The sequence below is a fragment of the Camponotus floridanus genome, unplaced genomic scaffold (genome assembly GCF_003227725.1).
Source record: "Camponotus floridanus strain SB8 unplaced genomic scaffold, Cflo_v7.5 scaffold15, whole genome shotgun sequence".
NCBI classification, from domain to species: domain Eukaryota; kingdom Metazoa; phylum Arthropoda; class Insecta; order Hymenoptera; family Formicidae; genus Camponotus; species Camponotus floridanus.
Window position 1 is genome coordinate 959,339 of NW_020229270.1, and position 23,794 is coordinate 983,132.

Below are 23,794 nucleotides of genomic sequence, written 5' to 3' on the forward strand. Positions count from 1 at the left end.
CGCTATTAAGGGCTCGTCTATTTGGAGCAAATAAAAAATAAAGAGGATGCGAGAAGGGGGAGGGAAAGGGGGTGGAAGTGGGTCAGTGCCGCGATTCGTCATCTTTTACATACAACATTCTCGTGCATCTCTCTCTTTCTCTCTCTCTCTCTCTTTCTCTCGTCGAGACCTATACCGTATCTCGTTGGAGCGGCCAGAATGTCGTCGCTTTCCCTTTCCGCGGCTTTTGCGATTGCGTAACGGTGACAAAAGCCTGAAAGCCTGGCTAACGTAGTAGCTAACGTATCGCTTCGCAGCACGTGCCACGCACGCGAGTATCGACGATAGTTTTCTATTTGAGAACAAAGGAGAAGGATCTTTTCCTCTCATATCTAATCTCATATATCCGATACATATGTTTTTCATGATTATATGATGTATATATTTTGAATAACTATTTACTTTCGATAGATACAAATATATTTGACATCAATCATTATTGACGAAGGTAAAACAAATTGATAATTATAGAAGAATTTTAATTTTCAGATAAAGAAACGGGCGACGAGGAAATACATAAATACTATAAATAAGCCTGATTCCTTTTAGGCAAAGCGCCTTTGCGACGTTGACCTTCGAAAACGGATTCGATTTTATGTCGCTGCTCGTCGCGTATGATTTCATTAAACTAGAACGGGAAAAAAGGCGCGAACGAAAAAATTTGGGACAGAGGCCGATCGGCCTCCTCTTGAGATCGAGAGTGAACGGATGACTGTGCGACAAGGACTGAATCACGAGTGGGAAGACACCGGAGCTATGAAGAGGAGGAAGAGAACATCGTATGAAGATATAGAGCGAGAGGGAACTAGAATGAGTATGTGCGGGAGTCTCGTTTCTCGTTGCACGCACGCACGCACGCATGCGCGCGGGTACGTTGCACACGCATACAATCGAGGATCGAATCGAATCGAGTCGAGTCGAGAAGCCAAGAGCGGCGAAAGGATGAAGCCAGTCAGCCACCAGCCAACCACCAACCTCGGCTAGAAAGAAGCGGACGGCCAACAGTAGACAGTCTTGAATCTTGACCTAGGACACGCACCGCCGACTACGTCACAGTTCGACGTACTACGAAGGCTCTCTTACGTGCTCCGTTTGGTCGACATTCATACTCGATTCTCGACCAGGATGGAGAAAGGTCGACCGACGTGCGAGGTCGAGGTTTTTCCTTGAGCCTCGGAAAAATGCGCTCGAAAATTCGCGGTCTCGCTACCTTCCTCTCGATTCTTTGTCGCGTTCGATTCTAAGTGGACTTGATGTAAATTTAAAACAAAAATCGAGTCGACAAACGATTATTAAACTGTACACTTTCGCGTCAGGATAATTTCGTATAATCGCTACGTGAGAAAATGTATTGCGAGTGGTAATTTTTCCCGAGCTGAGGGCGACTTATTTATGCATCGAACGGAGTCTCGGGAGAAACGAGGTGCGCTCTCGGCGCTTTTCCTCGTCCGGACGGAAGTGCCACGTCGAGCGCATTGTTGCGAGCGAAATACACGGGACGCGGATTGGCCGCGAAATGGAGCGAGAGAGACTCGACCGCCTGCGCGTCCGCATAATACACATTTACGCCTTCATCGCGGACTTGTATGCGTGTACACATGGGCACACGTACGGGAGTGAGAGAGAAATTGAGGAGAGGTGGGTGGACCGCTTCCTCCTGGTATGCGCGGTCTTCGAAATTAATCGGATACACGAAAAGGATATGCATCACATTGTGAAAAAGAAAACTCCTTAAAGTTCGAACGACAGCCAAAAATAGATCGAACTTTGTTGCAGATTTTGCGCGTACATTTCAAGCAAACCAATTAATTTTTTCAAAGAATCGTAAAAAATCCCGCAATTATATATCGATTACTTGGCTCCGACACGAATATGCAAAATTATTAGTGCTTCCATTTGAAAAAAATATTTATACTTCTTTTTTTCTATTTTTTTTTTCAATTCTAAAAATACACGCAACACATGTGTATGTCAATAAAAGTTAATAATTTTTTTTACCTCTTCTGGTTAAAAAATTGTATTTTATACATTCGTGTCACGTACGTCCCGCATTGTGTCATGTATCGTGTGGAAGTTTCGCATTGATAATTCAGAATTACTTTGTTACGAGCCTCGTGAATTGTAGAATCGCGCCGAGCGCCACGAGAGAGCCACGCAGGTCGATATGCAACGCCCGCGAATGCACCATCCTGGATGCAGGCTATATGTCCCGCGCGATAAAGAGAGGAAAAGGAAACGGAGAGGCCGGGACCGAGGTCTGACAAAGGAGCGGAGGAGCCGGGCGGAGGAAGGACGAGGCGGCAGCGAAGCTGAAAAGCGAGGAAGGTTCTTAGGCGAAGTCTCTCTCGGATATTCGATATCCCCTCGTGTATCCACGAATACTGTCCCACACACTACGTCTGGCAGCGTGCAACAAACAAAGACGTCGCCATCCACTTCCGATGAACGAGCCACTCTCGCGCGTCTCGTGTGTGAAACGAAATTCTATATTACCCTGTCTTTCGTGAAAGAGACGTATATCGCTTTCGGTAAAAATTGACCGACAAAAATCGAGCAAGAGGGGGCATTATATATCGCGACGGAAACGATTCCGATTAATTAGCGTTAACAGCCGCCATTCGTCGAGCGATCCTTAATTGCGTCTTTCATTATCTCGTTTGTCAAGAATGCAAATTCATCTTTGCGGTCGAGGGCTCGAAAATTTTCTACAACTCGAGGCTTCGTGCTTTCAAAGCGCGCTGGTTAGGAGGATACGCTATTATTATTAAAGGTCGAATTCTCTTCCCCTTCCGTCCGCTCCAAATTACTAGATGATGAATGCGCATACGAGCCGCCTGACCTATAGCGCACAGTTTAACGCCCGTATTAGCGGATGCCGATTGAATGGATATGTAATAAAAGTCGCGTGCAGCATAATTTTAATTCAAGGTCGGCGCGCTCGCTTTCAAACAGATGCACAAGAACACGATTATGCGCCGACAACGTGCATATTTTATATGGCCATGCATATTCTCTTTCCCCCCCCCCCCCTCTCCCTTTTATCGAGAATAATGTATATATTCCACGCTTCTCTTTCTCTCTCACGTGATACACTCGCGTTGATCGAATTTTCAACGGTGACGATCGCATTATACGGACAATAACATTTCTTTATCTTGTCATTCTTTTTTTTTTATCGTTAATAATTTATTATAATATATTCGTGTTACATTAATGCACGTAATATTGCAACTATAATCGATGCAATTGATTATCGATGCAATTGATAACGTCACGTGTTACTCTGTTATTACAAACTACTCGATCGCGAGACTCGCGCGATAGCTTTCCCCGCGAATGAGGAGAAAAGTTATCGAGGACATACTCCGGAGGGAAGTTGGACAGACAGGAGAGGACCTCCGGTCGGTAAGTCCGGAGGGTAGTCCGCGCACATGGCAGACAAAATAAATAGAAAACGAGAAAAACCGCTCATTTCAGGCAACGCGCCATAAACATCTGCTAGACGGGGGCAACACGTCGAGGCCCACAGCGGTTCTCAAACAAATTCGCGCTGGTAGTCGCGATGCCTCTCCCTCGCGCTCTCTCTCTCTCTCTCTCTCTCTCTCTCCTCTCCTCTTGCTATGCTTTTACTCTCTCCAGCCTGATTCCGATCTCTCTCGTCATCGTATGCGACCGGCGCTTCCTCCTCGCCCTGCCTCCCGTGTTCCTTCCTTCTCTCTCCTTCTCTACTTCTTTCTCTTGTTCCTGCGGGTCGAGTGTCGATCGAGTTTCGAGCATGAGAACGGAAAGGCCCGGTGTGGGTCGGCAGCTGCTTTGGAGACCAACAAAGGCATCAACAACCACCACCACCACCACCACCATCATCTCCACCACCACCACCGTCGCAGCGGCACCACCATCACCCTGGCCATCGCTCCGCCGAGCAATTTCTCGTTTTTTCTTCCGAAGGACTTCCATTCTCGAAATGTGCTTCGGCGTTCGACCGATCTTTTTGTGCGAGAAATGTGAAGAGAGACCGGGCCCGCGGTGAAAAAAAGAATTTCAGGTCGCTGTTGTGGTGCGCCTCGAAATCAGCCGTGCATGATCCCGAAAGCTACTCTCGAAATCCCGCACGATTTTCTATCATGCTATGTACATCTGATTGCAATGCATAATAATGCGAGTGTCCTTAAACGATTAATTCTCGTTAAATCAAAAATTCAGTTTTAGAGAGGATATCAACAATTTGGCGAATTTTATAATAATGCAATTCTAGAAAATTATCATTTTATAGAGGGTATTGTAGATATCAAACGAAGCATTTTTACGAGATTAATTAGAAATCGATTAAACCGATCAAAATAGCCACATGATTTTTGTACGAATGAGACTTCTCGGATTGTCTTCCAAGAGAAGCAGGTCGGTTTCGGTAGAGAAAGTGCGGGAAGTTTCGACATCTTCGCCCGCAAATTGAGCTGAAGAACGAAAGAATGGAGGGACGAGGGCGAACGAACAGAACAGACGAACGGATGCCGCGTTCTGGTAAATAAAGCCACGCGAAAGAGAAAGACGGACAATTGAACCGCTTAACAAAATATCGATGTCCGTTCGACGAAAACGGCGGCATGATATTCGCGTAATCCAGCTGTTCCGTTCTGTACAAAACTTTCTGCTTTCATGGCCGGAAACGCATCATTTCTGCGGCCGCCCGACCGGCCGGCTTTTGAAACCGACTGCAGTGCACAGTGTGTCGTGGTGGTGCACATTCGGTGCATACATTTCTGCGTGTGAGCACAAACGGCTTCATCTCCCTGCCCCTCCCCCCTCTTCCTCGCGTATAACATCGCATCAAGAAATCATTAATTTCAATTAAAGGCCGATAATTAATTCGAATTAACACCGATTCCCCCACGTCGTTCTCGATGGCATAAACAGCAAAGCGGCGAAATGCTATATAAAAACAAATGATCGAAGAAATCGAAGCGTGACACATACCACACACACACACACACACACATACATGTACCCACTCGCCATTGCTTTTCATTAATGCAAACGAGTTCTGGCCGCTTAGTCGCGCGATTATCTAGAAAATTTAAGAAAGTTCTCTTTTCACTCGATAATCAACATTTGTGGTGATAGAGAAGAGAGATAGAGAGAAAAGGAAAAAAAAAAGGTCAAAATATATTTGTCGACCGATAGCAGATAATTTGAAAGAATTTTCTTGTGTAAATAATTAAATATTAAATATTATTAAATCTTATCTCATGAATCATTCCATCGCCTGTAAACCAAATATGTAAAGCAGCACGAAAAAGTTTTCCTCAAGTATACATTAACGGAGTAATGTAATTCGAAAAGTATGTTGACTTAACCGCCCACATCGTTTGATAAATATTTCTACTTATTTTTCCATTGATAAGATTGAGATGTTTCACCGAGAGAAAGTAAATTCTAATCGCGATATGTATGCTGAATAAAATTTAAACTTGCGCGAGCGCGAGATAAAATCGGATGCGTGTCTTTTCCGAAAGCATCCGCAAACAAGTCGTAAAAAACTACGAAAAATTTTTTTCTCTCTCCTTCTCGTACTGTCGGCACTTCTCTTTTCCTGCCCTTTTCACGAGGACGCGTTAACGACGACGCGAGACCCATTAACACGATTTCATCGGCGACACAAATCTTATGTTTCTGTAGAAAATCCTGGCGTGTGACACATGATTGCGAGACGCGTGGCACGTGCTCGCGGATAATACTGTGAGACCGCGGCCTCTCTCTCTCTCTTTTGTGTTTGAATTTTTACGACTTTGAGAGAACGTTATGCATACGTTATACCTCCATTTCTCGATACGCTCAGATTTACGATTCTTAAATAATTTCTTAAACGCATAACTTAAAATTTAAAACGACTACGTAAGCGCAAATAAACCTACATGAAAAATGTACAGGAAATATTACGAGTGAAAGTATCACGAAATATTGAAATATTTTTAAAAAGTTTAATCTTTCAACATCTCAATTTTCTAAAAATTTCAAAGTGACGTATAAATTTAACAAGAACAATAAATTAATTCAATTCTTTGTCTTCGGTTAGAGATATTTACTTATACAGATTAGATTAAATTAAATATTTTAAGGGAAAAATTTCCAAATTTTTATTTAGAGATATTTACTTATAAAATTTTTACTTACAAATTTTTATGTAGAGATATTTACCTATAAAATTTTATTTGGAGATGTTTACTTATATAGATTAGATAAATATTTTAAGAGAAAAATTTGGAAATTTTCCTTAAAATATTTATCTAGTCTATATAAGTAAATAATCTAGTTTTTCCTTAAAATATTTATCTAGTCTATATAAGTAAATAATCTTTAAGTCGAAGACAAAGAATTGAAAGATAGCAATGGCAGATAGAAAAAAAGGGAAAAAATAATTATAAGGTGACTTCTATGGATAGCGCACGGTCACTCCTTGCGCTCTCAATTCCTGGAAGCTGCAATTACATATTCTTTTTTTTTTATTCCCCTCGTGAATCGAGTTCCCTCTCGAAGTCACGCGGTGCACAAGCTAACGACCTGGATAACCGGCCGTGATATTTCCAAAGTAACGTCATCGTTGGTCACGATGCGACGCGAGGCGACGGCTCTGGCGACAGAAGCGCTCATTACAACTTCCGGTCCAGGAGAGTCGCCAACGAGCGAGAAAGAGAGACGTGCATAATCGGCGGTGTAGAGCGAGGAAGACGGAGAGAAAGAGAAGCGACAACAACAGCGCCGGCGAATCGCGAGGAAAAGAGAAGCCGAGAGAGATAATACGAGAACGAGGAGAAGGGTGGAGAGAAGAGAGAAGGATAAGAGGAGAGAGCGAGAGAGGTACGGCGAGCGAAAATACTCAACAAATAGCCACATCCTCATAATGGAACGGCGTATCAAACTCATTAGACGTCATCGTTGCGAATCGACACTGTGTCGTTCCGCAGAAAATTGCGATCTCGCGCGAACGGCAACGAACGAGAGAGAACCGTCGTGGAATAGAATCGGGCTCCAAACTAGTACGGCGAGAACTCTCGCATTACAACGGCAATGATTCATGCCAGGCATGTCAAACTGGTTTCGTGGCGGGCGGCTGGTCGAAAAGCTAATCGTAGCTCTATCTACGAGACACAATGCATCTCGTAATAGAGAAACCAGGCCAGGATATGCACGCATACTTCTATTTAAACGTAAAAATATTTTGAAAATGTTCCCAAAAAAAAAAATAAATAAAATAAAATTCTCAGAGAAAATACGTATCGTGTATTTTTATATCGTTAAAATGCGCGAATATCGGATTCATGACGCCATTAAATCGTATAAAAATTATCGAATTATGTACAAGTTTGATATCGACGAAAATATTTTGAAAATATTCTCCAAAAAAGTAAATAAAATAAAATTCTCAAAGAAGATACATATCGCGTATTTTTGTATCGTTAAATGTGCGTGAATACCAATCAATTGTCGAATTCATGACGCCATTAAATCGTACAAAAATGATCGAATTACGTAAGTTTGATATACGACGGAGAAATATGCGGCGCGTATCGAAATAAATGAATAATCTCAAACGAAACTAAACGTCCACCGTACACTTTCGTAATGAATGACCGCGTGCAGCGTCGTTTGCGGTTCTCACACGACGAGATACGAGTCGATTAAAAAGCACGCGCGAAAGTCAAACGGAAGGGAGAAGGAGCACGTACTCGGGACGAGGTGCGGAATTTCAAACGCGAGTAACCGCGGCCCGACATCGTTCTAAGTGCTCGAACCTAATGTTATATCGCCGCGGTCAGTATTAGCAGCTGCGGTCGTGACGACGACCGCGAAGCCGTACGGCGCTTCCTTCCTGCCCGGGTTCCTCCCCCTCCCCCTCCTCCCGTTCTTCCATCCGCGTAGGGGAGATGCACGGCTCCGATTACCGCCAATCCGCACCCTGTTTCGGCGCCAATTCGACGATCGATATTTCGCACCTCTTTGCGAATCTCTCGGCGCGATCTGTCCGCGTTTTCGAGAAAATCGCGTCGCAGACTCGGTAGACGTATGTAGGGTATGCATGAATGCATAACGTTCGAGAGAGAGGGAGAGAACTCTCGAACGATATTGATCGCCGCCGATTATTCAGCGGCGCACAATTGCCGTTGACAGACATTAAAATTTAAATGGCAAGGCCACGTGCCGCGCCGTTATTTGAATTTCTAAACATTTCGCGAGACACGAGCGGAACGCGCACGAACGTTATGACGCGCGACAATACATTGTTTGGCAACTGTAACATTGAAAACCGTTGTTTAATAAATGCAGCGATTCTTATCGTCGCTCGTCGCGCGATTAGAAAGATAGATAGGTGTATACGTTCCCATTAACGAAATATCTCCGTTGTGTTTTGCGCTAAACGTCTTACGACACGTCCCTACTTCGACTATATTGTGTAAACACAACGAGCGATAGACACTACGGAACTAATGACGTTTCGAAACGAACGACTCGATAATCGCGTCGTCCAAAGTGCTCGATTAAGGAAATTTAGGTAACATTGTAAATATGCCCCTGAAAATGACGTCGAGTCTTAATAATAAATGATATCCTGAATATGTCCTGTACAGTCCTGTACAGTCCTGTACAGTCTTTTCGCTTATTTCAAAAGTCATGAAATAATAATTAAGTATAAATGAATTAAGTCACTTATTAATATCTCACAAATTACAACGACATATTTCGGGCATTTATAAAGCTACAAGCTGGTATAAAAAAAAACGCACAGGGTACGGTTAGAATAAAGAAGCGGCGAGACGAATTGCCTTTTCGTAGAACGATGACCAGTCTTCAAGGTTGAGACCGAGAGAGAGTCATCGGTCTCGGGCATGCAACGCCCGAACATAACGCGTCTTTATTTATGAGTCGTATCGTGTCGCATCCGATAGAATCGTAAACATTTTTCCAAGACGCCGCCGTTGGTGGGACAGATAAGAGAAACGAGAAAAAAGTCAGGAAGTCGTAACAACCACGACCTAGGGCAGGTTCGAAAAGGGGGGAGGATTCTCTTTCTCTCTCTCTCTCTCTCCTTCTCTCGTCTTCGGCGCGCGCGAACAAAATTCGAATGTAAATTGCTTTAATTGCTCCATCGCGCCCAGTATCAAGTTTCCCGCGGCGTGCGTTCGCGTTTACAGCCGTGCCAATGAACTGTCAGTGACGCTATACTCGCGCGCGACTCTGTCGACCAGCCAACCAGCGGGGACGTGCAAAAGCGGGGGAGAGAGAGAGACAGAGAAACAACGCGACGCTATTTGGCATCGCGACGCGGCTTGGAAAAAGCACCAAGGAAACTAATGCCCGTCTCCGCGACGATGACAAAGGCGCGTTTGCTCACCGCACGTTTATCTACCGGATGTTAGATTAAAAAGATGATAAAAATCCGACATTTATATACTCGTGCACGATTTCGCTTATCTCGCTATTATACGAGAGAATTGATATTCTCCTCAGGGTTTTACGTCTCTTCCACGCGATCGAACGAGTCGACGGATGTAAAAATGACTCTCTCGGTAGACGATCACGTGACGAGATAAAGAGGCGCGATAGTCGGGAATGGGAGAGAGAGGAAAAAAGTAAAATCGACGAGGTATAAAAGAGCGACTTACCCTGTCGGCCGACAATCTCCGCCACGTGTTCGCTGCTGGGCACCGGCACGCACTCGGTCATGTTCTGGCTCTTCTTGGAACGCGCCTCCTCGAAGACGGCCGGCGTGGTCTGCAGCGGATCCGGATCGTTGGTGGTGCCGTTGCCGGTGCCGACGCCAGGGCATCCGGATGAATTCTCCGAAAGACCGAGCATCGACAGCTCGAGGGCGAGCTGAAAGGCGCGCTGATCCTCGAAGGAGGCGCCGGTGCTGCTGCCGTTTGAGCTGCGGTCCATCTCGCAGAACAAACTCGTCGGCATTCCACTCTATACTATGTATAATTTGTCGTATCTTCGTTTAACACCGGTCGGGACGTTGGACGACGCTGCGCTTCGAAGGTTGTCGTCGCACTGGAGTTTATTATCGAACAAACGAGGTGGCGACGAGGAATCGGACAACTCGCACCGGTACACGATGAATACAGCTGCGAATGCAGTCGCGACGATGCGACAACGTAATTCACGTTCCAAGATTACGTATACGCGTAAAAAAACGGAGGTTTCGCTAACGATACCGCACCGCGTGGGAGCCAATCTCGATCGTTGATAAAGCGCTCTTCCGCTGCCGAAGCGTACACCACGGTTGATTCGCGCCGGAGACACTCGCCGGTCGTATGTGCTATGTCTCGTACGTAACCCGCGAACCGGCGACGAAAATGGCCTTCTCGATATCCCCACTGCTCTGTCTCTCTATCGGATGCGTCCGTTCCAAGAGTGTCCGTACAACTGCTCCTCTCTGGTGCGTGCACAGTTGTGTGTTTCGACCGATGCTGCTTTCGTTCGTTCGTTTCTCTCGCTTCTCCCTCTCTCTTCGCTCCAAGCCCGAACGACGTAACGACGGTTCGTTCGTATCGCGTTGTTCTGCCTCGTAACCGGCCGACTGACTTGACCGTACGAAAGGTTGAGTCGTCGCGCGAGACACTGAACCGAAACACTGAAAACGAAGGCAAGGGGCGCGCGTTCGCTCGCTCGCTTGCTCGCTCGTTCCTTCTGTTTCCGTTCCCTTCTTTCCCTTCCTTTCCCGCTTGTGATCCTCTCTTCCTCGCTCCCTCCGTCTATCCCACACTCGCTCGCTCGCTCACCTCTCTTCACCGCGATCTTTCCTTTCGAAGGCAGGCGCGTGCAACTACCCTCTCGCTCGTGTTACCACTGCGACTGACTGCGACGTACTGCGACTGCGGCTGTCGAAGCCGGCGCGCCGCCATGTGCCGGACGCCGGCTATGCGCGCGCCCGATTGGCCGGCCGGGTCACGTGGGACGCGCCACCCCTCCCCACTCCCGGGCACGGCGCACAGGCGCTAGCGCACCTACCGGCACCGCGACGCGACGCGACGCGAACGAGAGAGAGAGAGCCAACGAAGAGCGAGCGAGCGAGCCGACGTAGCGCTTCGTTCCTCTCGGCTCCTTCGACGCTACGGCTACGGATGCATGCACTCCCGTCCCCGATTGTACTTCGCGCAACCCCCTCCGTACCCTTCGCGTATCCGTTCGAGCCTTCGCCAAGTTTCCCTGTGGAAACGCCGCCGCCGTTTACTCCAACAATTTTCCAAAACCTCGACGAACCTTGAGGCTGACTGAAAAAATTGCGACGCTATCTTGGACCTGTCGCGAGACTAGCGAGAATCAAACTTGGCTAAATTCCGAACGATTCCTAAATATACGTGAATTTTGGTCCCATTTTCGATCAAAATTGCTCGCAAGATTTCACGCGGAGAATATCATCTCGGACGTTGCTTTCCAAAGTCGCGTGCGCAAAGTCAGGACGCGAGCTCTCCTAGCGAAATAAATATCGGCGACGATATATATATATATATATATATATATATATATGATTTTCCTCGCCAACGGGTCAAAGTGCACCGACCTAGGTGGATCGTATAACGCTCTTTCTCCTCTTCTCCCGTAGCTGTCACATGCTTTGCGCGCACATCCGTGCACGAGGTGCACCAACACTTTTCCCGCGCGGTTATCTCTCCATTTTAACGGGAAGATAAACGCAAAAGAAAAGACCTTTAGAAATCCGGAGCGAATAATGGCGACTCGTCCTTTAGATTGTAAAACGCACGCTTCAATTACCGCGACGATCCGTCGCGCGTTGTAAATTAAATATTACATCAAACGTATCCCCGAGGAAAATGTAACGGAGAGAATCCGTACGTTTATCGCTCTCGCGATTTACTTAATTGAATCCTCCGCGGAGGAACGAGAGGAATCTCTCTTACGACTTGTCGCGATAAGTTCCCTCGATTATCGTCCTTGAACCTTGCTAGCGGATGATTGTACCGTGTTACCTCCGGCTATACGAGAATTGCTGCTGAGCGTTCGCGCGACCAATATTACAATTTCTGTTCGTTTCTGTTTAGCAAAGAGAATCTCAGATATCGTCAAGCTCATTATTGATCCTGCAAACTTGGCAATGATATCGTGTAGCGTGTATTATACCGCGTATCTCTGTCCTTTCCATTATCTAGAGATATTACATTTCCTCGCGATATTTACTTACGATTGATAAAGAGTTAATAAATGTATAACTTGTGCATACATTCTACAAAATACAATTCCCCGTTTTTTTATCGCATCATTATATTTTTTTACGTATTCAATTTCCCAAGGATAAAGAATAATCGATACGTCAGATTTGAAACCATGAGTAATCTCGGAATTTCTCGGATGAGGCCACGATATACATATACGACACACGACGCTTGACATACCTAATCCACGCTGACGTGAACAAGGTCGAGCGAATGCTCGTCGGCCCGATAGTTGGCGGGCCCCTAATTTCGCGAATCACAACCGGGCCCAGACGGACCACCTGCCCGACTAGCGGTTTCGTTAAGTAAGAGTGAAAAGAGAATTCCATCTCCTCTCTAAAACCGAATCTCTAGACGCGCGAGCGCGGACCTTGAACCGAGACGCAAGCGTGATCCCATTGTTCTCTGCCGACGACCCTTCGTCCTCTCTCCGACCGAGCACTCTTGCCGATTGCTCGATTTTTAGTCGGGGCCCACACCAGATCGGTCCGCGTCCTCCATTTTCGAGGACAGACGAAACGACGGGAGCCCGCCAGCGATCCACGAATATCCGCGATTCATTGTTTTCCACGGATCGGACCAGTCAATGGCTCGTTAAAGCGTACGATGAACATTTTGTTGTTCGATGCAATCGCGTAATCGCGATAAAAAGGGAGGGAGAGAAGAGGGTTCTCCATGAGAAAGCGAGACGCGAGGCTTCGCCAAGACTTTCGGTAAGGCCTACCTGAATTCGCTCGGAGGTGTGAGCGACTAATTTTGTTTCTCATCGCATGCCGAAAGCAACGACCCGTGCACTTCTGCCGATCTCTCTTTCTCTCCCTTCAAGGTTGTCTCGAGACACCAACCACCTTGTGCACGAGCACCTGCCGATTGCTCGTGCTCTCGGCTCGCTCGTAAATACCTCGGTGTTATCGCACGCATGATTTTACAAAGTGCCGTCTCTATATTCCCCTCTTTCTCCGCCGTTTTTGCGAAACGCGACCAACAGCGTTCGATTATTCGCACCAACGTCACGCTCGATTACTAATCGCCGCCGATTATTAATCGCCGATTAATTCAGGAGATGATCGATGTACTGGCTGCGCTGACCGAGATTCGAGAATAATTATTTCAAAAAGCTTCCACCTTTCGGTCGATGCCGAAAATTAAGCGCACTAAATTTAATTCTACCCCTGCTGAATAAATTTAAAAAAAAAGAGAAACAAGAAAAAAATGTGCAAAGTCGTGCGTGCAAAAATTTGGAGAATTCAAACGAACGGTCGAAACGGGAGATTTTCTCGTAATCCGTAATCCTTTCCTGTTTTTGCTAAGGATTTCTGAGCTCGCATACCGAAAGAAAAGATGGTTTCGACGCCCAGGCGGTGCCAAAGGATGCGGCCGGTCCCGGTCGACGCTGAAAAGGATGCGCTTTGCATCGCTTTTCTGGATGCGCCGGTCGGCGCATTAAACAAACTCCTCTTCTGTTCCGCGTCGCTCGTCGTATTTTTACGGCGCGCAACCGGTTGCGATCATTGTCGTTGCTTTGGCGACTCCCGTGGTGAGCCTCGCGCGTCCTCGCCGATATATACGCGGATAGACGCACCGAGTACCTACGTACGCGTAGATATAAGTATGTACGCGAAGCAGGGGTCCGCGGAGAGGATATTTCTTTCGATTTCGATCGCCGGGGTGCAGAACCGCATTGCTAGCCTCTGAGTCGATACCGATGACGAAGACGACGACGACGACGACATCGTCGTCGGGAGCAGTGGCTAGTTATGAAGATATATTCGCAAGCGAGAATCTCTAGTACCTTTACCATTTTTATTCGGTACACAAGTGAGCGAAATTGTAATATTCTCTTGTTTGATTATCGAGAACAGAGTTGGCTAAAATTGCATATTAATTATGACGCAGCGATGCAATTACATAAAGCTTTCATGAATCGAGTAACTAAGCGCCATTCCGCTTTCACGTTCCTCGAGGCGATCCGAGAGAACTAATACGATACCGGCATCGAATTATCTCGCAATGCACCCGATATTGATTGGCCGTCTAATGTCTGGTTATCCACAAAATCGCGCGGCCACTCGCCCACGCGCTCGCTCGCTCGCGCGCAAAAGGCAGGGGATCTCTGCGGCCACCGAAACCGCTGCGGTATCGTATGTAAGATAGTTGCACAACGACGAAAACACACAAATAGCGTGCTTAACTGATGATAGCGCGGATAAAGTGCAACGCCTTTCTAAATATACCCCGCGCAAGGCGAGCGCACTGATCCATTCGCGGATATCGCTGTATGTTTCTTAGCGCAGACACAACACTTGTCACTTATTAACGTTGCGCGGTGATGCGTTCATTGAAATGCTTAACCTTGTGCGCTGATTCGGTTGACCCACCACATCTCGATAATATACAAGATGTGCATGCTGTACTCTTTCTTACATTATACCAGCGAGAATATTTTTACAATCGAAACAAGGGAAAAGTTTCAAGTAATAAATCCAAATTCTATATTTTACTGCGTCTTAACAAAGGCGAAAATGTGTTAGAGATCGAACATTTATTATGCGATGACATACAGAGAGAGAGAGAGAGAGAGAGAGAGGAGAGAAAATCTGAAAAAACAAGAAACAAAAACTAAAACCTTGGGTTTTAGAGGACACAATATAAAATTCTTCCATAAAGCTTTTCAGTTCCAGAAACTTAACAATAAGTGGAATTTTTCATTATTGGAGAAAAGCAGTTTTCTCCGGCTTAACATGTCTCTTGCTGTGAAAAAACTGGTATTTTAGGTAGGTCTTTCAGAAGCAGTAAAATAGAATTTGAATTTATTATTTAAATACAATTTTGTGCGCACTACAGATATTATTTAGTAATATTGTATAATTATACAAAAAAAAAATAAATTATTTGCGTAAGTTTAGAAATTGAATTTTACTCGATTTTTAGAGTAAACTTTTTTTTGTTTCTATTGTATAATTATTTTTAATTTTATATAGAGTTATGCATTCTATTTTGCTAATAAAATTATTATTATTATTATTGTTATTGTTTATCAATTAGATGTCTAGAAATATATTTCCTTTCCTATAAATATATATATATATATGTATATATGTATATATATATATATATATATTTTAATTTCTCTAAATTTTGTCCTAAAATAAAATTAAGTAAAAGACACATACATATATACTAATAAATAAAATAGCATATGTACAAAATAAATGAAAAAAATCTATATATAAATTCTTCCTGCATACTATTGTCATTTTCTATAATTATTGCACACATATACCATTTCCGTTTCAAATTCACAAAATAATAGAATACAGTATCATTAATCTCAAGCAAAAAAGAACAAGAAAGTAAAAGAGAAAACTGAAGGAAAAATGCGGGTGCCCATAGAAATTCTTTTTTTAAATAGATTTCCTATGGAGCGAGACTTTTCTCTATATTTTTTTCTGCGAAGCGAACAATAAACCGGATCCGACCTCCAGTCAGACTATAAGATACTCGCATTTTACACACAAAGATTCAAAAATTTCGGTTAACGATTGGCACAAAATATCGAACCGTTAGACATTTGTAAAAAAAGTTGGTTAAATATTTTTTTTTATAAATTCTTTTACGTTTTAATAATTATATAAATATTACATAGTTCTTTAGGGGCGTATTTTGGTGAAGTTGCTTCAAAGAAATTTATACAATTTGCATTATTATTACCTCCCATGCTGTAACAAAAGAGATTCATTTATTCCGAAACACGCAATCAACGAAAATTTGAATGATAGGCGAGCTAAAAATATTTTTTCTTCCTTTATATGGCGTCTCATTTATATTCTTTATCTAATTATTATGTTTTTTACGCCAACGTTGTGTATTAAAAGCGGAACCCGAGGAAGAGAGTTATTTTCTGTTCGCGACATCGAGACCCGGTGAAAATGGAAAGAGCACGATCGCACGGCGTGGTTATTAGGCGCGCTCTCCTCTCCTCTCGCAGGTCCACGAGAGAGAAAGTCTGTCGACATCGATTACGTATAACAGTCGTTGTTGAGAGCCGAAGGTCCCCCAGCTGTTTTCTTCCGAAGCGCGACGGACCAACGCCTCCTCTTGTATCCTTTACGCCAACCACCGGTCGTTTTCTATGCAGACAATTTTTACCGCATCACGACAATTTTGCACAAAGTTATCTCGCGAACGATTAAAATTGCGCATCTCATTCCGTGTCCTCGCGTAGATAAATCCGAAATACTTCGCGGCCAGTAACCCCTATACAAATAGTATAGTCAAGTCGGTCAACTTCCGATGGTCGAATATACTATCTGCGCGAAGATCGATAACGCGACGTAGAGGAGCGTCTATTTATATGTCGGCTATATTATGTCCAAGATAGCGGGGGATGTAATCTTCGATGTGCTCCAGATAAGGTCTTTACACGCGATACCACGGCTGTCGCGAGCCGTTGTACAGAGCGCGCGTGAAAAATCTACCGGGAGATAATTGCACGGGCGCGGCGCGTTCGAGGGCACGGAATTAAATAAATGCATAAATGTGCGCCATGTCGATATCGACAGGTTAAAGCACGGTCAAACGCGACGCAAAAATTCCCGTAAATTATGCACGCGCACGCGGAACGTAGGTGAGATTATTTCGGGACGTGTCCCGTGGCGATTTCAATTCCTCATTCGTTGTATGATATCCGCATTTATATTCATGCGCGTCATTTATTATACATGTGGAATTCCGGTGGGAGTTCAACTGCATTTTGCGCTTGAATCTCCGAAATCCATAAGGATAAATCTAAAGTTTTCTTATATTTTATATATGTATATGCGTAATATATCGTACTTTATATATGTATATGCATAACATATTGTAAATATATATTTTTAAATATAGTATTAGTCACTTGTAGTTATCCAATCATTGGATACTTATCTCGGATAGTGACAAATTACAATTTTCCATGATTAATAATTATCTTTACAAATACAATTTTCTTCCGTTGATATATTTTTTCTGTTATCTTTTCTTTTACCGAACCGGATGTTTCTTCCGTGCGCATAAATTATTGCAAGAATACGCGATAGCGCGCTATTGATCGCTCGAGATGCAGACTCCGGATGCAGGCAGCATCGATTTGACGGTGAATTTTCGTCGAATCGACGATGCACGCAGCATCGTCGCCGGTGTCCGTGATACGATATCCGCACCGGATGGAACGTCGGTCGTGTCATGTGTTCGACGAGTTATAACGATTTAAACTGGAACATGTGCTCCGGCGACGACGGTGGGGCGAGAACCGAGAACGGCTCTCCGTCTGGTTGACAATAAGGGAGAGCGACCCTTGCCGAGGAGGGAAACAGCTGTTGGTCGGAGGTGGAGAAGTACCGAGCAAGAAGGAAAAAAAGAGGTTACCACCTGGTACTCCGCTTATGCTTACCTGAAAACCGATGCCTGTCTGTATACCTGCCTGGGCATTCTTTTGTACGATGCCCTCGGCACGTATTTCCAGAGGAATGGCAGCATTCGATACACAACTGCACTCGGCACAATATACGGCTCAAAGGCTCTACTAACGTGACTGATGTATTTATAATATGTCCTAGAAAATAGTTTTGGACAAAACAATTTTGTAGAAAATAAAATAGTTTCAAGAATTATCTTCCAAGACCTCCTGAAGGTCTATAATTTACATTTTTCCAAGATTATTCTTTGTTGACTTTTCACTCCCTCAGATACTGTATATCCTTAAAAGTTCTAAGGAAATGATACGAAATAACGATAATAATGACAAATATTGAGAAAGAGTAGGAATATTTCTACATAGTTAAGGAATTTATTTCCTGTCAAAAATATTTTAAACTAATTCTCGAAACTACTTTTCAAAAATGGTTTTTTCTTGTATTATTATTCTTTGTCATCCATTATTCAAAAATAAAATTTTATCATTAGACTATTCTTGTCACGAGGCACGCTGCGCTCAAATTCAAAGAGATAAATTCTATTTCAAGTTTAGTCAATTCCCACATGACCTTTACAAGCTAAACTAAAAGCGATTATTTTGTATAATTAATATGGATGATTTGGTAAACTCAGTTTTTTTCAAGTCTCGGTCTGAATTAAGCATATTACGCTATTGAAATTTCTTATTATTAGATTGGAATGTAAAATTTATATTTAATTTTTTTTAATTTTATATAGAGATACCTTAATACTGATTCATTTTCGTTCAATACCGAATACTAAATATAGTACTTTTACCATCTATCGAACTTAAATTCGAGAAATTTGTTATTTTCGTGACCATTATTAATTTGATGAATTTCCTATTTGTCACAGGAAATATTAGGCAAATTGTACTATTCAAGCTATTTGGAGCGCCATAAAACAAATTATTCTCGAATTATAATAGAGGATTGACTTGCAAAATTGGCTTTTACAAGATATTCAGCTACATGACCCATTCTTTTCATATTTTCGGCTTTTTCATTTTGAAAAATTTTGTTAAAATGTATGTCGAAAACTCAGTCAATCTCACGCTTTAAATATTCGTCGAATTTATACCTTTTGTCTTTCCTGTTCTTTTTTTATAAAAACATTTATTACAAAAATGGCAATGTGTGTGTGTGTGTGTGTGTGTGTGTGTGTGTGTGTGTGTGTGTGTGTGTGTGTGTGTGTGTGTGTGTGTGTGTGTGTGATATAATTTATAACAAACTTAAAATTAAGAAGTGAGCAAATACACATAAACCATCTATAATTTAAGTTTGAATAGCACGTAAAGCGTCTTGTAATTTTTTTCTCGCAATAGCCACTCGATCTTCTTGCCTCTTTATGTCCTCGTCCGCTATCGAAACTGCCTTCAATACAAAACGAAAGATAATCAATTTATTAGTATTAATACAATTTTTTATAAAGATCTGTGATTAAATTGATACAAATTATCATTAACGTCTTAAAACTTATAATGCCTTATTAGATTCACCTGTACAAGTGGTTGATCAGGATTGAGAAACACTCCAGGATTTTTCTCCAAAGCCGTTTTCGATCCTGTTTGTCCTGTGACTGGCTGCGTAGATACATGTAATGCTGTGGCCACACTTTGAAGCAAAGTTTCTTCCGTGATATATGGTCCTACAGGTTTTAAATTCTTTGGCAGATCCATTCCATCAAATTCATAACCATCAGCATCGCAAGCTCGCAAACCTTCTAAACGTTTTTCCCAGAACAGCTGAAAAGTAAAAATTTATCTGTGATTAATCGATTTACTCTTTTAAGCAAAAAGCTTATTATATTAATAAAATAACACAAGCTATAAAAATAAATATCATTCCCAATATCTAAAAATTATGTAAAATTAAATCATTGTAGCTTTTGTCATACATGTATACAATAGCCATGTTTTAAAATTTTTTAAATATTAATAAATTATATATTATATTTAATCTAAATTCACAAAATAGAAAGATAAAATTACAAATCTTTTTTCCATTTGATGTGAAATATTACAAGAATTGTATTTTTTCGTTATTAGTAGAAAAGTTTAATAAAATATTTAATAACACACATTTAACATAAAAAATAACAAAAAAAAATGAAATTATTGACAATTTCATGATTGCATGTTCAGAGTTACCTGCTTAGGCTTATCTTGGGAGCCATATTTGCCGTCAGTTTTATCGGCTCCTTCCTAAAGCAATGATTTGACATTGTATCAAATTTACAAGGAGTAGTTAACGAAAAATATTACAAGCGAATGGATATAAGTAGACAGAGTGTCTTGTAAGCATGATACAAGGATTAAAAACTTTCCATATATAAGAAAGTTTTCATAGCTACATTTAGAAATGTATAATAATTATTAGATACCATATGTGCGAATAAGTCGTACATATAATCAGATAAGATACGAAATATAGTAAAAGAATTTGATTTGTTGATACATCACACATTTGTTGATCCACAGTTATATTAGCATATAATCAATCCTACAGTTGCTATAAACTAACCTGTTTTGGTTTCTCTTGAATGCCATGTTTGATATCTTTCACTTTTCCTTCCTGCGTCTTATAAATTGTAACTGGTTGCTTAAAAATCGATGCCGTTTGTCTGATCGGTGGTACCAATGATGAATCATTTCTAGCCCGGCTAAAAAAAGAAAAAGTTGTCAATTTACGGAAGATGACTGTCAACAGAGGTTAGGACCGCTCATATCTCAAACTATATTCATCCGCGTAAGAATTTCAAGTTTTACGAACATTTAAGAATCTGCGAATCCTACAGCTTCATGCAAGATCGAATAAAGTTTTTTTGGGAAATAATTTTACTCAACTTACCCGTAATAATAATCCTTCCCCGTGGACGTCAACTGATTTTGGCTCTTTCTCGACGGTTCTTCTCGCGCATGCCAATTGATCGGCAACGCCGAAGGGTATTTCTTCTTCTCCACGGACATATTCATCGTGAAGAATGTTCGTTTTCACTGCACACGTACGCAAAAATATATTTCTATAATTCCAAGTTTATTTGTGTTATGATTACCGAATCTTCACTTCGGCCATGTTGTCGGCCATATTGAAACGCGCGTTTGCAGCGCCATCTGGAGTGCGTTCGGAGATTCTACCCGTGTGGTAAAGTAGCGATTGATGTTCTATTTCACGAGTAGGATTTTTGAATGCACTTTGAAATTAGCATAAATTAAATTTTTAATGCTAATTTTTTTCGAAACAAATTCCTCAATTCCATTCCTCAGAAGCGTCCTTGAACTCGATTACTTTCTTTCGTAAAATCATGTTATTAATATTGATCAAATTATACATCCTTTATTTATAAAATTATATCCTTTTCGGTCTTGACTTTATGTTTCAAGATACAATCGCAATCCTAAATTTTTTCCTAGCAATATTCTTGAATCATATCAACGTATTTTGATCAATTCTTGTCTGAGAATCATCAGTAGTCGCAGAATTTTTATCAAATATCTGAAGAATGAAAATTAAAAATTTCAAGTTTTAATGCGAGATGTTACAACTTTTTTTCTGGAATGTCTCGATTCACATAAAGTATTCGATCGAAGACGGGATCTCGATGGAATAGGAATCGGCGAACATAATGATGTCAATCCTTGTATATAGATATAGAGGATTTAATTGCCGAAAGAAACAATTTTCGCGTAGCTATAGGAACAACTTGAACAGTGCTTGGAAAAAGATAAACGCTCTTTGTCTTCCGTTTATTACGAACGTATATTTTTTTTCTCCCATGGCGGCTTTCGTACGCTTTTCACGGAGTGCAAAATGCGAGCACGGAGACGCAATTCAACATATATATATACGTGTATATATATGTGTATACGATACGAAAAGGGGGCGGGGAAGAAAGGGGGGAGGGGCACAATCATTATCGCGGCTATGCGATTCCTTTGTCTCGCGTAATGCTTTTTTTCCCACAGTGCGTGTGTTATTCTCAACTGTAAAAGAATATCAATTCTGTACAAGTCAATGAGTTAGAGATAATTAACTATTGAGTCTTCTTGAGGTATCGTTGTTTCTATTGGTCTATATGATCGGAGCTGTGCTCGCCCAAAATCGAATCTCGTTCATCGATTCGTCAGTCTGCGTATCGTAAAACGGCACGGTGTGGAACGTTATCATGTCCGACAAAGTTCTTATTCGTCTATTATATCGCGGCAGTATTATATTGACGGAATTGAATTTCGGACGATCACAGCGGTGTCAACATGTTATGTGCCTTCCTGTAACAAAATATAAATCTCCATTACGCATCACTCGCTTTCACCATACGGTTTCCGAATAATAATGCGCTAGCTAGTACCCTAAGTCCAGACGCACTTCTGGTTTTGTAAACTGCACCGAAGAGTAGTGTAAGAGTTTGTTGTTCAAGTGTCTCTCGCCTCATTTTACGTCGCCTCGTCGTTGCAGTCGTTGTAGACGGGCGCGTGGTCGATCGCGCTCGACCGGATGGTTAAGCCTAGGGTCATGATGAATAGTCACAAAAATACTTTATCGAATATTCTGCAAAATCCGCCCACGAACGTGGTCCGCTCGCTCGTATGTGTGTGTGTGTGTGTGTGTGTGTGTGTGTGTGTGTGTGTGTGTGTACGTGCGTGTATGAATGTGTGTGGGAACCGTGTGTTTACGCACATATGCATGTGCGTGGTATGTATATGCCTATTATGGCAGTCAAGACAATGTACATTATATCAAGAATCCACGCGCATACGGCGCAACTTATAGAGTTTCTATTTGTATTCGATACCGCTTGTGATAGCCGTATGAAAGCCAGTTTTCCTAATTAATACGCGTAATTACCGCAAAAGATCAAAAAGTATCTTTCGCCGTTTTTATTTTTTATTTTTTTTTTCTTCTTTATCACTGTCTCCATTCGCGCGACACTTTTATAAAATCTCAATTACAATAAAGTCTTAACGGCAGACGCAACAGTGCCATATAATTATGAAAGAATCGTTATTTAAAAACTGAAGGTGTAATAAGTACAAATTATTCCTCTTGTCGGTGGTAGAAATGTCAAAGATCACATTGGCTTCGATGCCGATGAACATGCGCGTTGATGTACATTCAACACTGTTAGCGTGATCGATATTTATCGATTTCTCATAGCCCTACAATTCCTCCGCTACATGACGTAAACATTCTGTCTACATGTGTGCTCGATATATTATGTATAATTTTGCGACACAACATACACATCCCTACTTTGACAAGTCTACAACACTAGATCAGCATTCCATACGTATTCAGGTATTTCATCGCGGTGTACATACATTTCGTCGTTTCTGCGCGAGAGCGATCTCGTTTGACGAAACGCACTCGATTCCTCGTTCCATTTCCTCTCGCAATCGCGCACGCACATAAGAACCTAATTATAATGACTCTATATTACATCAGTAACATATTACACAAGCGATTTCATATCGCCTCCCGCGTTAAATACGGTCGGAGGGTACTTACACGCATTTTGTTTCTCTCATATTTCATTCGCTTCATTCGCTTCTACTTACGATCATAAACTCTATACAATTTTATACAGCTAAACGCTGTAATTTTTATATAATTATATATCTCCGCAATATTTTTACATACCATTCCCTGGTAATTTAAGTGTCTTGAGAGCTCGTTACCAGAAACGTGGTATTTAACTGAGATTCTGTCGAATATAGCAACCGTAGTCTTGTCGACCAAGTCTTGTCAGTTATTATCAAATTAATTCAATTAATTCGCCGTACAGTTTCTTGAAGTACAAGTCACATTTCACGTACAAGAAATTTATTTTCTTTTTTCAATTCCTCCGTCATAAATCAAGTGTCACAAGAAACCTCAATCGATGTTGCGTGAGCGTTCAAATGCATCGACGAATCAATATGTGGTTCAATATATCACTTCATAGACGGTGGCTTTCTTATCGCCAGATCCTGTCACGATGTACTTGTCGTCCGTAGAAATATCGCAGCTGAGCACCGAGGATGACTCTTTTGACTGAAAAAAAAAAACGGAAAT

At 42.2% G+C, this 23,794-nt stretch overlaps 3 protein-coding genes across 9 annotated transcripts in view; all 3 read right to left on the minus strand.

Moving 5' to 3' along the window:
- LOC105254869 (RNA-binding protein MEX3B) overlaps positions 1–10,896 on the minus strand; it is a 31,227-nt gene extending 20,331 nt beyond the window's left edge. Inside the window, exon 1 of the mRNA XM_011263813.3 lies at positions 9,699–10,896. Coding sequence (XP_011262115.2) covers positions 9,699–9,996 — 298 coding nt within the window. The 5' untranslated portion in view covers positions 9,997–10,896. The remainder of the gene's footprint in view (positions 1–9,698) is intronic.
- An 8,030-nt stretch (positions 10,897–18,926) lies between these two features.
- On the minus strand, positions 18,927–20,859 carry LOC105254867 (methyl-CpG-binding domain protein 2). Of its 2 annotated transcripts, XM_011263811.3 has the most exons (5): positions 20,594–20,858; positions 20,267–20,405; positions 19,894–19,947; positions 19,243–19,488; positions 18,927–19,117 (listed from the first exon to the last, which is right to left on the minus strand). In XM_011263811.3, the coding sequence occupies exons 1-5, from the start codon at positions 20,716–20,718 to the stop codon at positions 19,019–19,021; spliced, it is 663 nt and encodes a 220-aa protein (XP_011262113.1). In that variant the 5' UTR covers positions 20,719–20,858; the 3' UTR covers positions 18,927–19,018. The 2 variants fall into 2 exon arrangements, with proteins under 2 accessions (XP_011262113.1, XP_011262114.1); XM_011263812.3 differs by lacking the exon at positions 19,894–19,947 and having other exon boundaries at positions 20,594–20,859.
- A 1,515-nt stretch (positions 20,860–22,374) lies between these two features.
- Positions 22,375–23,794, minus strand: part of LOC105254866 (protein groucho) — a 65,370-nt gene continuing 63,950 nt past the window's right edge. For all 6 annotated transcript variants that reach the window (XM_025406637.1, XM_020028629.2, XM_020028628.2 and 3 more), the window contains one exon: positions 22,375–23,773. In XM_025406637.1, coding sequence (XP_025262422.1) covers positions 23,666–23,773 — 108 coding nt within the window. In that variant the 3' untranslated portion in view covers positions 22,375–23,665. The remainder of the gene's footprint in view (positions 23,774–23,794) is intronic.